The 17,326-nt window shown below is 39.7% G+C and overlaps 1 protein-coding gene across 6 annotated transcripts in view; it reads right to left on the reverse strand.

The window, feature by feature from the left end:
• Positions 1-17,326, reverse strand: part of lrba (LPS-responsive vesicle trafficking, beach and anchor containing) — a 218,069-nt gene that overhangs the window by 147,844 nt on the left and 52,899 nt on the right. For 5 of the 6 annotated variants that reach the window (XM_087808002.1, XM_087807992.1, XM_087808028.1 and 2 more), the window contains exons 29-32: positions 16,276-16,606; positions 5,254-5,417; positions 2,197-2,281; positions 1,071-1,204 (exon numbers count right to left, since the gene is read on the reverse strand). In XM_087808002.1, coding sequence (XP_087664128.1) covers positions 1,071-1,204; positions 2,197-2,281; positions 5,254-5,417; positions 16,276-16,606 — 714 coding nt within the window. The remainder of the gene's footprint in view (positions 1-1,070; positions 1,205-2,196; positions 2,282-5,253; positions 5,418-16,275; positions 16,607-17,326) is intronic. The other variant, XM_087808010.1, reaches the window with a different exon arrangement.

Below are 17,326 nucleotides of genomic sequence, written 5' to 3' on the forward strand. Positions count from 1 at the left end.
AAAACCATTTCATAAAATCCAATTAGCTAAAAAAAACAACAAAAAAAAACACTGTTTCTTTGCGTACCTCTGCCAAGGGTACCATTTTATAGGAATTCATAAAAATGGGATTAAATATAATGTCAGTGGTTCAAGGATAAAAGTGTCTGATCGTCAGGTCAACAGGTTAGTTAGTTTTTGTTTAAAGCTCTAAAATTGTACCTACTAACTATAAAACATGTTGTGTAATAACCAAATACTACACACTCATTGTTGTGATATTGTGAGCACATCTGGGCACGTGAGGAGTTAAAAGTCATTAAGTATTTTTTTTAAGTCCTCTTAGAAAAGTGTCATTAGAAAGATCTTAATGCTCGTCAAAATGCAACAACACACATCGTCTACTATCAAGTAAGACATCCGTCATCAGTGAACAGAGAAGCAGATGGAGCACGAATGCTCCTCCCATGATGCAACACTAATAGACTCAGGGACTCATTAATTCCTTGTACTATTAGATTAAGTTTGGGGGCAGGAGTAAAAAGATCTACGTTAACCCATCTATTCATCCATCTGACTAGAATTTTTTTTTATCGTCACGTTAACACCAAGAAGTCGCCTTCTTGACCCACACTATTCAATTTATCTTTTTTGATTTTTACCAACTACAACGCAGGAAACCAAAAACATTTAGGCAAAAGCGTTCAAGGAGTAAATGTGATGGTTTTTCTTGATACCATATGAAAAATGGAAAATCATACACACACACAATAACATTTACCTCCCCCCCTTTTTTTTTTGCCAGACCCCCTGCAGCTATCAATCAACTTTCCATTTTGTTTGGTGGCAGCAGACATCCCAAACACTGCTATTAGTGGCCTGGCCTCTGACCCGGCCTCTGGAACCCTTCAGTGCAGCCGCTCGCTCCGGGCTCCACCGCGCTCATCATCACGTGGGATTAACAACAACCTACAGATGTTACACCAAAAACCAACGTCTACTCCCCCTTCAGACCCTCCGACACGTGACGCAGTTTTCTCCAGCACTGCTGAATAAAAGTGTTTGGCCTCCGAAGACGACGGTTCACTTACTGGTTCCTTCGATGAGCAGCTCTTGTCCATGACTCCCCAGGAGGGTCCGGGAGAGGAACGGTGCAAAGTCCACGAAGATCTCCCTCAAGAGAGGAGCTGCCTTCTCCAGGGCGTGTTCCAAACGCTCCGAGATGCTGCAGGTCAAGGACGCAGAGAAGTTTATTAAGAACAGTCTGATACCAAACATTGAGCAAATAAACATCTACATAACTGGATATATTTCTTGGTTCCATATTTGATCTTTTTAGTGTAAAAAAACTTACTTTTTTATGTGTATGTAATGTTGTTATTAATTCTACTGGCAAGGACACGTCCTTTGTCCTGCTTTTCTTTGCAAGTTTCAGCAAAAATAACACTTTTTCAAGGTCAAAATTGATGAAAAAACATGAAATACTTTATAACATTTCAAGTTTAAAATGAAGCCGATGTCGATATCCGTATTTTATCCAGTTAAATACAAGTTAGTTCACAACTTTATTGACAAATGTGGTGATTTTATTGGTCAATTCAGATTCGTTATGTTATCTCAGGGTCAAGACGACCCGACGGACCAAAAAAAACAGTGTTTTTTGTATCCCTTGTTGTCGTCTCTGGGTCAACGACCTCCCTGGCTTCCATAAATACATATGCGGTGGTACGGAGGCTGTTGACCTTGACCCAGAGGCAACAACAAGGGATACCACAAACACATTTGTTTTTTTTCCCAGGCCTTCGGGTCACCTTGACCCCGAGAAGCGCTTCAAACCTTCCTTGATAAGTTATACTTTCATTATTTAAAGATCATTTAAGGAAAGTATTATTAAAAAATATATATATATATTTATATTTTTGAGTCTTTTTTAAGTCCTTCAGTTTTGTCATTAGGTAAAAAACCCAAAATAATTGATGAGCGAACCTTTTCCAAATCAAAAATACTAAATAAATAGTATCTTTTTTTTTAGAATAAACTATTCAATTGAGAGGCAAATTGAAGTTGGTTACAAAATAATGTTTCATTAATAGCTCCAGTAGGTGTGTGTGTGTGTGTGTGTGTGTGTGTGTGTGTGTGTGTGTGTGTGTGTGTGTGTGTGTGTGTGTGTGTGTGTGTGTCAGCGCAGGAGGGAGAAGCGAAAATAAGATAAATCACCTCATATTGGGGGCTGTGTGCTGGGTCACAGGGGAGAGTTGGGGGACAGATGGCAAGCTAACGCTGCCTGGAACCTGGCCGCCTGCTGCAGGGAGAAACCAAAGAATTCAGTTATTAGTCTGGATGTTGGACAAAAACATCACACACACACACACACACACTCACAGAGCTGCATGGTCAGTGCGACTGACTGTGAACCTCTAAAACAACACGGGTCTCCATTTAAATGTACGGACGACTGTGATTTACGCCGTCGGGAGCAAGTGAGGTCATAATTTTACGGTCAGATGGCAGATTATACACTCGCCGCACAACATTCGTCCTTATCAATCCACACTTACGTCTGCTATAATGTGAGGCTTTGACTTACGGCGCCGATGTGCAGCTTAATAAATCTTGATGGAAGTCATTTTCAAAATACTGACATTAAAAGAGATTTAAAAGAAAAATGTCTGAGATTAAAAGAGATTTAAAAGGGAAAACACTGAGATTAAAAGAGATTTAATAGTGAAAACACTGAGATTAAAAGAGATTTAATAGTGAAAATAAAGAGATTAGAACAGATTTAAAAGTGAAAATACTGAGATTAAAACAGATTTAAAAGTGAAAATACTGAGATTAGAACAGATTTAAAAGTGAAAATACTGAGATTAAAAGAGATTTAAAAGTGAAAATACTGCGATTAAAAGAGATTTAAAAGTGAAAGAATACTGCGATTAAAACGGATTTAAAAGGGAAAACACTGAGATTAAGAGATTTAATAGTGAAAACACTGAGATTAAAAGAGATTTAAAAGTGAAAGAATACTGCGATTAAAACGGATTTAAAAGGGAAAACACTGAGATTAAAAGAGATTTAATAGTGAAAACACTGAGATTAAAAGACATTTAAAAGTGAAAGAATACTGCGATTAAAACGGATTTAAAAGTGAAAACACTGAGATTAAAAGAGATTTAAAAGTGAAAGAATACTGCGATTAAAACGGATTTAAAAGGGAAAACACTGAGATTAAAAGAGATTTAATAGTGAAAACACTGAGATTAAAAGAGATTTAAAAGTGAAAGAATACTGCGATTAAAACGGATTTAAAAGGGAAAACACTGAGATTAAAAGAGATTTAATAGTGAAAACACTGAGATTAAAAGAGATTTAAAAGTGAAAGAATACTGCGATTAAAACAGATTTAAAAGTGAAAACACTGAGATTAAAAGAGATTTAATAGTGAAAACACTGAGAGTAAAACAGATTTAAAAGTGAAAACACTGAGATTAAAAGAGATTTAATAGTGAAAACACTGAGAGTAAAACAGATTTAAAAGTGAAAACACTGAGATTAAAAGAGATTTAATAGTTAAAACTCTGAGAGTAAAACAGATTTAAAAGTGAAACTACTGAGATTAAAACAGATTTAAAAGTGAAAACACTGAGATTAGAACAGATTTAAAAGTGAAAATACTGAGATTAAAAGAGATTTAAAAGTGAAAATACTGAGATTAAAAGAGATTTAAAAGTGAAAGAATACTGCGATTAAAACGGATTTAAAAGGGAAAACACTGAGATTAAAAGAGATTTAATAGTGAAAACACTGAGATTAAAAGAGATTTAAAAGTGAAAGAATACTGCGATTAAAACGGATTTAAAAGTGAAAACACTGAGATTAAAAGAGATTTAAAAGTGAAAGAATACTGCGATTAAAACAGATTTAAAAGTGAAAACACTGCGATTAAAACAGATTTAAAAGTGAAAACACTGAGATTAAAAGAGATTTAATAGTGAAAACACAGAGAGTAAAACAGATTTAAAAGTGAAAACACTGGTAGTAAAACAGATTTAAAAGTGAAAACACTGAGATTAAAAGAGATTTAATAGTGAAAACACTGAGAGTAAAACAGATTTAAAAGGGAAAATACTGAGATTAAAACAGATTTAAAAGTGAAAATACTGAGATTAAAACAGATTTAAAAGTGAAAATACTGATATTAAAACAGATTTAAAATTGAAAATACTTACATTAAAATAGATTTAAAAGCTAAAATACTGAGATTAAAACAGATTTAAAATTGAAAATACTTACATTAAAACAGATTTAAATTTAAGTATTTTTACTTCTAAAAGGGAATTAATTATGTTTTGTTGTTTTTCTGCCTTAAAGGCAAACAAACAAAAAGGATCTGCTGCTTAACTTCACTCACATTAGAGCTTAAAGCTACTTTTACGACGAGGAAGCAGAGAAACACAAGATGCAACGTCCATGTTGGATCGATTCGGCCATAAATTCTCAACTCTGTGGCTCGTAAATAACATTAATGGCGGCGTCTACACTTCTTCTTTCACCGAACTCGTTTTTTTTTCCTGAACCTGTAGCGAGAGTTTCTTGGAAATCCTGATCAAGAAAACACACTTCCAGGTATATGTTGTGTAGCACGAGGTTGTGTCTCCAAATTGATCAGGATGTGTCGCGTGTCTTAGTGAAGTCATTTGGTAAAATGTAGGAATGAGCTTAAATTAAAACACCCAAAATCAAATTTGTGGTAAATCGGAACAATTTCATTTTTCGCTTGTTTACCCCTTGCGTCATCTTGGTGTCAAGGTGACCTAGAAGCCTGAAAACAAATGTGTTTCTGGTATCCCTTTTTTCTGTCTCTGGGTCAAAGTAAACAACCTCTACCACTGTATATGTATTTCTCGAAAATTGATCCAGAGGCAACACAGGGGATACCACAAACACATTTGTTTTCGGGCCTTTGGGTCACTTTGACCATGAGATAATACAGGGGTTTATCTTTGCCGCCAAGCCAACCAATCACAGCGGTCTATCACCTTTGACAGGGCAAGATAGACGTCCAATTGAAACACTTTAATGTAGCGACCAATCCGCCGTCAATGAATAGTGCCGTGTGTTGAGAGGCATCATGGGAGTTCACTGTATTGCCGACACCATAAGTAAGGTGGTTTGCAATAGTACACAAGTTGAACGATGATATTGAGGGACAACTGTATTTTCTAATCTGACACATCAAATGTTAAAGAGTTGTAAAGAGTGTGTAGTTGTACTCACTTGCATCTGCATCAGTGCTTTGTGTAGCGTCGCTGGAGGAAACCACGGCAACGCTGTCGACGGGCGTCGCACTGGAGACGGTGGCAGCAGACGTCGACTGGACCGTCGCAGAAGAGGAAGATGATGGAGTCATTCCTGCTATTCTGGGGGCAACGACGACGCTCCTGTGAGTGAAAACAAGAAAGACACGTTTATTTAAGTGACGACCACAAGAAAATCTGATCAGTTTTGTACATATTGCATTAAAAAATGTGTTAGAAAAGGGATTTTAAAGTAAGGATTATGAAATTGAAGAAAGAATTCTCATATAAAAGTAATATACTGACTTTATTACTTCCTGAAGTCTCAGAATAGTGAGATATATCTGAATATTACAGTGAGAAATCTGAGATTTTAAAGCAAGAATTCGGAGATTATCGTAGAATTCTGACATTAAAAATATTATGCTGAGGTTGAAGAGATGAATATACAACAATTTAAAGAGATTTAAGAGAATTCTGAGATTGGGGACAGATTTTAAAGGGACAATCATGAGATACAATAGCGATAATTTGGAGATTAAGATCAGACTCCAAGAATAAACTTGACTTTATAGCGAAAATCTTGAGATAATGGTCACTTTAATAATGGTTAGATTAAACCGATTTAAAAAAAATAATAAACTGAGATTAAAACAGATTTAAAAGAAACATTTCAGAGATTAATAGAGATTTAAAAGTGAAAATATTGAGATTAAATGGATTGAAAAAGGATGATACGGAGATTAAACCGATTTTAAAGTGAAAATACTGAGATTAAACCAATTTAAAAGGGATGATACGGAGATAAAAATAATATTTAAAAATGAAAATACCAATTTTGATTCAAAGATTAAGGTCTGACTTTAAAATCATGATTCTAGAATGATATTGTTAATTACGATTAATAAATGTAATTCTGAGATTAAAATTTCAAACTCACCCCTAAAACTCCCGTTTTGTAAATTAAAAACGAATAATAAAAATAAGGTTTGCTGCTTAATGTACACATTACAAAAACACCTAAAGGCAGAACTAACTCTTACCATGTTTACATAAGAACCTACATGTTAATAAAAAAATAAACATTTAACTGATTTAGGGCTTCTAGGGGAGGACATTTTCACCAGTGTGACGTCAGAATGTATAATTTAAACCGTAATCTCGTTTGGCGAGATTTCAGACGAGAACTTTATTAAGTACCGTATTTTCCGGACTATAAGTCCCAGTTTTTTTCATAGTTTGTCCGGGGGTGCGACTTATTCTCTGGAGCGACTTATGTGTGAAATTATTACCACATTATTACCGGTTTATCATTTCACATGTTATTTTCACACTAAATCGCAAGAGGGCGCTCTAGGCCTGTGTTGATCATTTCGACGTAGAAGAGGAAGCGCCGCATCTTCTACCTCCAGAGTTAGCGGAGTTGTTTAAAAGTGACACCGAGGATGAAGATTTAATACGATTTGAGTTCTTTGGAGTTACACGGATGGTTTGGTAAACTTCTTAGCATGTTATTTATGCTATAGTTATCTGAATAACTCTTAATATGTTATGTTAACATACATGTTCTCAGTTGTGTCATGTAACGTAACATACAATTTTTCAGCCTGTTGTTGCCTCTATTCTATTTTTATTTTAAATTGCCTTTCAAGATGACATGTCTATTCTTGGTGTTGGATTTTATCAAATCAAATTCCCCCAAAAATGCGACTTATACTCCAGTGCGACTTATATATGTTTTTTCCTTCTTTATTATGCATTTTATCACTGGAGCGACTTATAGTCCGGAAAATACGGTAATAACTTCAAAACAGAGCAACGTCATGATGAATGAACTACTGCATTTTGAAGACTTCAACATTTACAACATGTGAATAAGTCAGGAGAGTTGGGTCTTAAAAGTTAAAGCATATATCCGACATGGAGTCATCGAAGAAGCTCCTATCGTGGGTACTGTCACGGCACAAGTCGCTGTTGATGGCTCTGCCTTGAGAAGTGATGATGGGATGTGACTGAGTGCAGTTGGACTCCCACTTCAGCGAACAGCAGCCGCGAGGAAAGCCGAGCGGCAGATAAGCCGTCAGTTCGGACCGGCGCTCTGACAGGCCACTGGTCATATCAAAGGCAGCCCCGGACCTGCTTATCAGCGCTGACACGGAGGAAGCCGAGTCTAATCAGCGGCTACTGCTCCCGCTCGGAAACACAACTGGGAAAGTGGCGACAAACTTAAAAAAAAAAACCTCCACATTCCCGTTTGTGGGTTTTCGGCCGCACTCGTGCCCTGCTGCGTGGATACCTGGCGTCAGTATCAAAAAGCCTGATTCAAGACAGCTGACCCCCTCGATTGGACGCCAGGTTGGATGTTAAACAATGACAGCTGACCTTTGAAAGAGATCTATGGTGCCGGAGCGAGAGCTGGACCAGATCCCAGACGCTCGGCGGTGGCAAAAAACAAATGCATGCAGAGCAAGGAAGTAAGTAAGGAAGTAACGGTTAGTTGTGAAGCGTCTTTCTAGACCAGGGTCACAAAGCGCTTGAACAATCAAGAGTAATACACAGTTAAAATATATACTTTTAAAAGATCAAGACACATAAGACAAACACGGGAGTCCCAGAAAATTAAGAAAAAAGCCCAAATAAGAATGTCTTAAGATGTTTCTTGAAGGAGTCAGTAGATCATCAAACACAGAGGGAGATGAAGATCGTTCAAAAGCTTAGGAGCAACAGTCTGGAAGGATTTCTCTCCTCTGGTCCTGAACCGTGTTCAGGAACCATCAGTAGATTCTGATCCACAGACCTCAGAGCCCGAGCTGGGGTGTAAGTCTGGATCAGATCACTGATGGAAGGTCTGACCATGAATAGATCTGAAAGTAAGAACCAGAATTTTAAATTGATCCTGAAAGAAACTGGAAGCCAGTGAAGAGATTTAAGGATCGGGGAAATGTGAGTTCTTCTACTAGAGCGGCTCAGAATTCTCGCTGCAGAGTTTTGAATCAACTGCAGGCGAGACAGCTCCTTCTTGTTAAGACATGAAAACAAACTGTTACAATAGTCCAACAAGAAGACACAAACGCATGGATTATAAACTCCAGATCATGTTGTGACATAATTTTCCTAAGTTAAGAGATTTTTCTCAGTTGACGGAAACAGTTTCTGGTCAGTTTCCTGCAGTGTTGAACTAGAGACATGTCTTTATCAAATACAACACCCAGGTTTCTCAGGCTCAGTTTGACAGACCGGACTAAATCCCCTAAAGTACTGACTCAACCCTGGAACCTTATCATCGGGAGCAATCACCAGAGTTTCAGTTTTGAAAGAAGTGTTCTCGAGTTGGCATCGTTTCTCTTTTAAATGAAGGTATAAGTGATAAGAGCAACTGTTATGCTATCAGCGAGCAACGGCGGTGCTGACATGAAGCAACACAACTGTCAACAGCAGCAGATCAAGAGCCTCTCATGGGTGAAGACAGGAATGTGTGTACACAACACTCCAGAAGAAAAAAAAAAAGTGAATTCAAACTTCACTCATTTTCTACTCGCCCTCATGTCGACTAAGGGTTGGGATTATTTTCAGAGTAATCTTCTCTTTTTTCGATTTATAAAGAAAAATGTAAATTCATGCTAATGTAGCGAATAGAGCTCAATTTTCTTCGTCCAAAAAAAGACACACACATCCAAGTACTGCTTGTATGCAACGTCATATTGTGTTGAAGCATCGACATGAAATATTTAATGGGAAAAAAAATGAAACAAGTCTATATTTTAAGTTTGTTCGTAGCAGAAGCTAAAATGCTAACATGCTACAAAGACAGGAAATGGGTTCCCAGTGTTTACCGTCTACAATGTTGATTTTTTTTTCAAAATAATTTCATTTGTTGACACTTCAATCCAAGATGGACGTTACAGACGAGCAGTACTCGGATGTTTTTAAGTGTCTTTTTGGACAAAGACGAATACAACCGAGCTCCGTTCGCTACATTAAAATGAACAAACATTTTTGTCTACACTGTAGATTATTCTGAAAATAATCCCAAACCCTTATTGAACACGAGGGCGAGTAGAAAATGACAAAATTTGAAGTCGAACTGGTTAAAATTCAAGGAACAGATGTGGCTGTTGACACTTGAATAAAAAGCATCAGCAGAATTAATTCTAACGATGACACGGAAAATCACACATTATCGCAGCAGAGGGAAACACAAATTAATTTTAGGAATGAGGTCAGGGTTGAAATCCCAAGTGGCATCAAAACCCCAGATAAGAAAGATATTTTAGATTTTTTTTTTTTTTAATGAGAAAAGTATTAATCAAAACCAGTTTTTCTCCCCCCTTATCTCGACGCGGCGTCTGAAAGCGTGACGTCACCTTGACCGCGATGTGTAAATAAATGCATGAACGCACAAGTGTGTCTGAGGACATGTTTGTGTTTGGCCTTCCATCTGTTCCACGGTGAATTATTCAGCAGGTCATTAGCCACACTTATCATGAGTGGGCCGCCCCAGTCGATTAATCAGCCGTCAGCGGACCCCCGAACCCCCCGAACCCCTCCCCGACGGCGTGGAAGTCACCTGACCGCCTTGAAGCCGCATTTATTGAAAGGCTTTTTTTTTTTTTTTTTTTTTACCTGGAATGGACGACGCGAGCAATGTGTTCCGGTAATCTTGGCTATTTCAGGTGGAACGAGTGTCAGGATGAGTGAGGAAGTGTCGCTCTATGTTGTGAAGCAGCATCACTCTTGCTCGCCATCGACCTCCAAACCGAGTGAGCGAGTGTGCGAGGAGAGAGAGGGAGCACTTGAGTCTAGTGCACTAAACATGTTGCGGCGTCTAAAGAGAAGGAATAGAATTAATTCTCTTCAATACATGATCATTGTTTAAGAAGATAAAGGTGGTTTTGTCCAAAAGATCACATGCTGCAGTGAACAACCCTCAAGTTTTAAAGCGCTGGTAAAAATGATCGGAACCAACCGTTCTGCTAGACTTTCAGAACAGATGAAAGTCAAACCGTCTTCAACAGGAAGTAGTCAGATTATCTTATTAATTGGAGTTTACACAGTTTTGTCTGTTTGTTTTCTTTTTTTCAAATTACAACCTGATCCCCCCAGTGTGGCAGGGCCTCCCAGAGTAATAAGGAGCCTCGCGGTTTAATACTAAGGAGTCTCCCGGAGTAATACTGCAGAGCCTCGTACAGTGATGCTACGGAGCTTCGCGGAGTACTACTTTGAAGCCTTGCAGATTAATGCTACAGAGCCTTGCAGTGTTATACTACAGAGCATTGCTGAGTAATGCTACGGAGCCTGGCAGAGTAATGCTACGGAGCCTGGCAGAGTAATGCTCCTGGTCTCGAAAAGCGCTATATAAATAAATATTACTTACTTACTTACTTACTTACTTACGGAGCCTGGCAGAGTAATGCTACGGAGCCTGGCAGAGTAATGCTCCTGGTCTCGAAAAGCGCTATATAAATAAATATTACTTACTTACTTACTTACTTACTTACGGAGCCTGGCAGAGTAATGCTACGGAGACTGGCAGAGTAATGCTACGGAGCCTGGCAGAGTAATGCTACGGAGACTGGCAGAGTAATGCTACGGAGACTGGCAGAGTAATGCTACGGAGCCTGGCAGAGTAATGCTACGGAGCCTGGCAGAGTAATGCTACGGAGACTGGCAGAGTAATGCTACGTTGACTGGCAGAGTAATGCTACGGAGACTGGCAGAGTAATGCTACGGAGCCTGGCAGAGTAATGCTACGGAGCCTTGCAGAGTAATGCTACGGAGACTGGCAGAGTAATGCTACGTTGACTGGCAGAGTAATGCTACGGAGACTGGCAGAGTAATACTTCAGAGCATCGCAGAGTAATGCTACAGAGTAATGCTACAGAGTCTCGCAGAGTAATGCTACGAAGCCTGGCAGAGTATTGTTACGGAGCCTGGCAGAGTAATGCTACGGAGCCTGGCAGAGTAATGTTACGGAGCCTGGCAGAGTAATGCTACGCAGCCTTGCAGAGTAATGCTATGGAGAATGGCAGAGTAATGCTATGGAGAATGGCAGAGTAATGCTACAGAGCCTGGCAGGGTAATGCTACGGAGCCTTGCAAAGTAATACTTCAGAGCATCGCAGAGTAATGCTACAGAGCGTTGCTACAGAGTCTCGCATAGTAATACTACGGAGCTTTGCGGATTAACACTTAGGATTGTCACGGAGTAATACTACGGAGCCTCACCGAATAATACTACGGAGCCTCAGATAATAATAATATGGAGCAGAGCGGAGTAATACAACGAAGGCTTGTGGAATAATACTACAGAGCCTCAGAGAATAATAATATGGAGCAGAGCGGAGTAATACAACAAAGGCTTGTGGAATAATACTACGGAGCCTCAGAGAATAATAATATGGAGCAGAGCGGAGTAATACAACGACGGCTTGTGGAATAATACTACAGAGCCTCAGAGAATAATAATATGGAGCAGAGCAGAGTAATACAACGAAGGCTTGTGGAATAATACTACGGAGGCTCACATAATAATACTATGGAGCCTCGGGGTGCACCAAAACCTTGCAGAGTAATACTACAGAACTTACCAAAGTCATACCAATTCATTTAAACCGATTTTGGAGTACAGTGTACCACATAAAATCGGTTCAATATCAATTACTCCAAACAGAATAAACACATAAGAACAATTATAAGAGACACTGTTGATTTTTGAGAAAATGTAAACATCTTCAGTGAGCCTGATATTCTGAAATAATAAAATAATCTGGGCGGGATTTGCTCCTGGATTCCCTTGGTTGGATTATGTACCTTTAGATGTAGGTATAGTTACATTAATAACACCATTTTTTTCCATGAGTGCATATACGTTGGTGACAAACTGCACAGCGATGGACAGTAATCCATGTTGTATTTCATTTCTGACATTCCTCTCGGCTCTACAGCGACTCCAGCCCTGGCTGTACATCGACTCTCACGCGGCTGCGAGCTCCAGCGCCAGGAATGCAAACAAATGCACCATGTATATCCCAGCGACTAACACTCGCGTGTTCTACTGCATGCAATTCTAAATCACCGGCTTGTACAATGACACTGTTTAGTTCTGGTTAGTGTCAGCAAATATTTGCAGACTGGCCTGTCATAACAGGAGCATGGCTGAGGAATGGATGGGTCGAGTCCACCACCAGGTCTCCACGGGTCGGTAAATCACTCGGGATAATTCTGCCTCCGACACGCACCAAAGTGTTTGGATTTTAATCTGGGGGATCCTACTTTTTTTTAATCCAAACCAATTACCAGGAGAAAAAGTCAACATTATTTTATTAGATTATTTGTTTTTTAAACAGAAGCATGATATTTCCAGTGAGCACTGTTTTGGGAAGTAGCTGAACCACAAGCCGAACCTCAATCAACCACAGAAAAGAATGGATGCTACAGTTTTAATGTTATTAAGGTTTTAAAAACTACTTTACGGTCATAATTTAAAAAGAATAACTGCTACACAGTAGTAACAATAACAACCAGAAATGGGAATATTTGAAAACCTATGTTTTTCTCATTTAGAAGTCTTAATAAAAGACTTTAAGACGGTTTATAAATATAAATGATATCAAATTATTATATACTATAATAAGTGAAGGGCTCTGAGAGCTTTAAAGTGGTAGTTTACCCAAAGTAAAAAAAATAAAAAATTGTCTTCGTCTTCATCCAAAAAGACACTTAAAAACATCAAAATACCTCCATACTGCTCGTCTGTAACGTCCCTCTTGAACTGAAGCCTCGTCGAGAGGAATCGTTACGAAATAAAAAGTCGATATTTCAAGCTTGTTTGTTGGGAAAGATCCCAGACCGTTAGTGTAAATCTCTTGCATGCACTTGCAATGTGTTTCAATGATAATAAACTTGTAGCAGGAGCTGAGAGATCTGGACCTTTGGCTACAAACAAACTTTAAATATAAACTTATTTAAGTTGGGACGTTACGCACGATTGTTTTTAAGTTTGTTTTTGGAGGAAGACGAAGACAACTGAGCTCCAGTCGCTACATTAAAATTAACAAACATTACTCGCTATTACTCGGAAAATAAGTAGAAAATGAGTGTAACTTGAAGTAAAGTGGGAACACGGTCTTGTGATTACATTGTAATAACTAATAAAAATGTTAAAGTTCAATTTGACCATCTAAAACAATAATATTGTTATTTGTAATTACATGGTAATCATAAGACAGTTTTCCTACTTGACTTATGGCTATAAATCTTATGGCGGTTTAAAGTCATGTATGGTAACTTTTTTGTAACAATTTTTAATAAATGCTTTATAATGTAGTATTACAGTATTATTTAGTGCTGAACGATTATTGAAAAAAAACATAATTGCGATTATTTTCCGAAGTATTGCGATTGCGATTATTTAGGTGATTGTTTTAAATGTGCTTTTTTTAATGCATATTTTTTTAATCTATTACAATCAATTAATAACTATAATAATAATTTAATCTTTACATTCAAATGAATTTTCTTTGATTGTCAAGATAAAAGCTCGCAATTCATTTTGGCGGCTCGAAAATTAAATTATAATTAATAAAACCTCTGTGATATAATATCGGATTTCTGAACATCACGATTAATCGTTCAGGCCTAGTATTATTATACTATATACAATACCTTTATATAAGGCGTTACCAAATCTTTAATGTTTGCCAAACCACAGATTTCTGGCCTCTTAAAAAAATCCACATTGTTCTGAAACATCCTTCTTCAAAAGGCCATCGTGGAAAAGGCGAAGACAAGATGTTTTCTCTTGGCAAAGCCTCGTCTCACACCGAGGTGCCTGGATTACGCTGGCGAAGGCAGCCGCTGAGCTGTTACTCTACGCTCTCCAGCGCTCCTGACGTCCTCCTCTTCCTCTTCGGAGTGAGCTCAGCGGACAGGAGCCAGTCTAATCCCCCTGATATGAGGAGCGCCCTGAGACCTGACAAAGCATTCCTGAGATAAAGACATGCGATCACAGAGAGATGCTGTGGAATTCCCACAGCTGGGGGTTAGACGGAGCGAGGAGCAAGAAATGGGAGGAAATGTTTTTCCCCCCCGAAACCTCGCTGTGACGTCTCCCGGGCTCTCGCATCACACTCGGGTTTCTGTCCCAACACCAGACACCTCGGCGGGTTTTGTCTCCAAAATTCAAACCAGATTATCCCCTCTTTTTCACCTGGTTCCGTCCGACTCATCTGCAGCTCCTCCATGCAAATTTCGAGAACCTCTTTTTCAAGACATGCCTTTATCTCCACAGACGAGCAGCAGAGAAGGAGAAGGCCATTAAATTACATTGACACGGTGAAAAGAAACAGCTTCCCGTCATCTTTATCTCCCCATCTCTTCATCCCCAGACATGTCTGCCGCTCTCCTTAAAAAACGGGGTCTTTTGTGGAGCGCTTGGCTTTGGACCCGGCACTGACAGCTTACAGGGGAGAAACAATTGAAAACCCCCAAAGACAGGGGTCCGAAAGTCCCGAAGTTCAAAAGGGTTCCTTAATAACAAAGTCATGTTTCTGGAGATCCAGCAAACGTTTAAACCCTCCGAGGACACCAAGCTGAGATGTCTTCAAGGTCGGGGCCCTTCAAAAGGTCCCCTGAAGTCAGGACGGGATAAATGGTATGAAAGTCAACCGTGGAGCTCAAGAATCACACGAGAACAGATGGAATCCTGAGAAAGTGATGAAGCTGTCAGACGGTGTGTCTGCTCGCAGCAGCGGGGGAAATCTCAAACACACTCAACCTACAAAGGAGTGAAAAAAAAAGGATCGAAAACCTTCTATGAATGGAACAGATTAAATAAAATAATGTTTCTGACGGTTAATAAAATGAAGTTCGGGCAAAGGGTATATTGGAATAATATGTTTTTTAGTTGACAACAACTGTACCACATTATATTTAACATAAATATTATAGATGGAGACATAGCTGGGACAGAGTAGGGAAACAGTAGAGACATTGTAGGGACATTGTAAAGACACTGTAGGGACACAGTAGGGACAGAGTAGGGACACTGTAGCGACAAAGTAGGGACACAGAAGGGACATTGTAGGGACACAGGAGGGACATAGTAAAGACACTGTAGGGACACTGTAGGGACAGAGTAGGGACAGAGTAGGGACACTGTAGCGACAAAGTAGGGACACAGAAGGGACATTGTAGGGACACTGTAGGGACATAGTAAAGACACTGTAGGGACACAGTAGGGACAGAGTAGGGACACTGTAGCGACAAAGTAGGGACACAGAAGGGACATTGTAGGGACACTGTAGGGACATAGTAAAGACACTGTAGGGACACTGTAGGGACAGAGTAGGGACACTGTAGCGACAAAGTAGGGACACAGAAGGGACATTGTAGGGACACTGTAGGGACATAGTAAAGACACTGTAGGGACACTGTAGGGACAGAGTAGGGACAGAGTAGGGACAGAGTAGGGACAGAGTAGGGACAAAGTAGGGACACAGAAGGGACATTGTAGGGACACTGTAGGGACATAGTAAAGACACTGTAGGGACAGAGTAGGGACACTGTACGGACAGAGTAGGGACACAGAAGAGACATTGTAGGGACACTGTAGGGACATAGTGAAGACGCTGTAGGGACACAGCAGGGTCATGGTAGGGACATAATAGGGACAAAGGAGGGACACAGTAGGGACACAGCAGGGTCACAGTAGGGACACAGTAGGGACATAACAGAGACACTCTAGGGACATCGTAGCAACATAGCAGGGACACAGAAGGGACACAAAAGAGACATCATAGTGACTTCATAGGGTAATAGCTAGAACATAATTGGACTTTGGCTCAGCTCACAACACTACAAAGACTTCATGACTGACCATGATTATGTGAAATGACCATCTCACCTTAATCTCCCCTTCACTCGTGAAGAACACACTATGGTTTTAGATTCAGAGCTAAATGACAAGAACCATGACGAGGCACAAGAATACCGAGAGCCCTCACCTGTCAAACGAGCGGAACTGCTGCGGGTCTCTGGCTTTGTCGCTCATGTTCCCGAGCAGAGTCGGGGGCAGCAGGTTGGGGTCCACCGTGAAGTCGTCGGCGGGGCTGCTGACCAGGCTGCGCAGGATGTCCTTCACGTTCTTGCCCTTCGGGTCCGCGGGCGGTCCTGGCCGAACCTCCGGCGACAGCGTGGACAGGGCCTCCGAGATGGCGTCGGGCCCGGACGGGTCGACCTCGCTCGCCGCCGTCGAGGGGTGGTCCTCGGCCGAGTCGTAGCCGCGCAAAGACACCCCGTTCTCCAGTTCTGGTCCTCCTGCACTGGCTCTACTGTCTGTGAGAACAAGTGATCATGAAGGTGGGTTCACACAAAGTTCTTTACGAAAACACAGAGACTGCTGCAAAGCATAAGGGCCGTTTATTCCTTCAATAATCTGCTGCTACCATACGTATCAAGATACACGATCAACGATACAGTATATTGTAATGTTATACCGTAGTAACAAGAATATGCGTGTAGTATTGTCCGAATACTTGAATCTGGTGTCGCGGAATTTACAGACTACACAAGTTTTAGACTAAATCGTAACCCCTAATACATATTTTAAAACCAAAATATGTCCAAAAACAACAGCTTTAAAAGCTGCCGTAGTCGACTGTATCCTCTCGTCCTCAGTCATTGTGGAATCTCTCGATTTGTTTGTTGCTTTAGTGCGTAAGGGGACGTATTCATTGTGGACATCTAGCATCCGGAAGTAAAATTTCAACACGGAATAAAAAGTAAATAATTGCATGTTAAATCAAATGATTTTATGTTATATACACACTTTATTTAAATAAAAACTATAGATGAATAAAATGTGATTTAAAGGAAAAAAAATGTTTTTATTTTATTATAAAAAAAACAACATAAATTGCTGGAATATTTATGCTTTATCGTAGAAAAAAACTAGTCTTGCATTAATGAAGTGTAATATTGTATAAAGGTATATTTTCTTACACCCCTACAACTGGGTGTAACAGTTGACCCTTGAAGGCCATTCTGACAAGAACC

Source organism: Callionymus lyra, chromosome 1, assembly GCF_982586985.1.
Source record: "Callionymus lyra chromosome 1, fCalLyr1.hap1.1, whole genome shotgun sequence".
Taxonomy (NCBI): domain Eukaryota; kingdom Metazoa; phylum Chordata; class Actinopteri; order Syngnathiformes; family Callionymidae; genus Callionymus; species Callionymus lyra.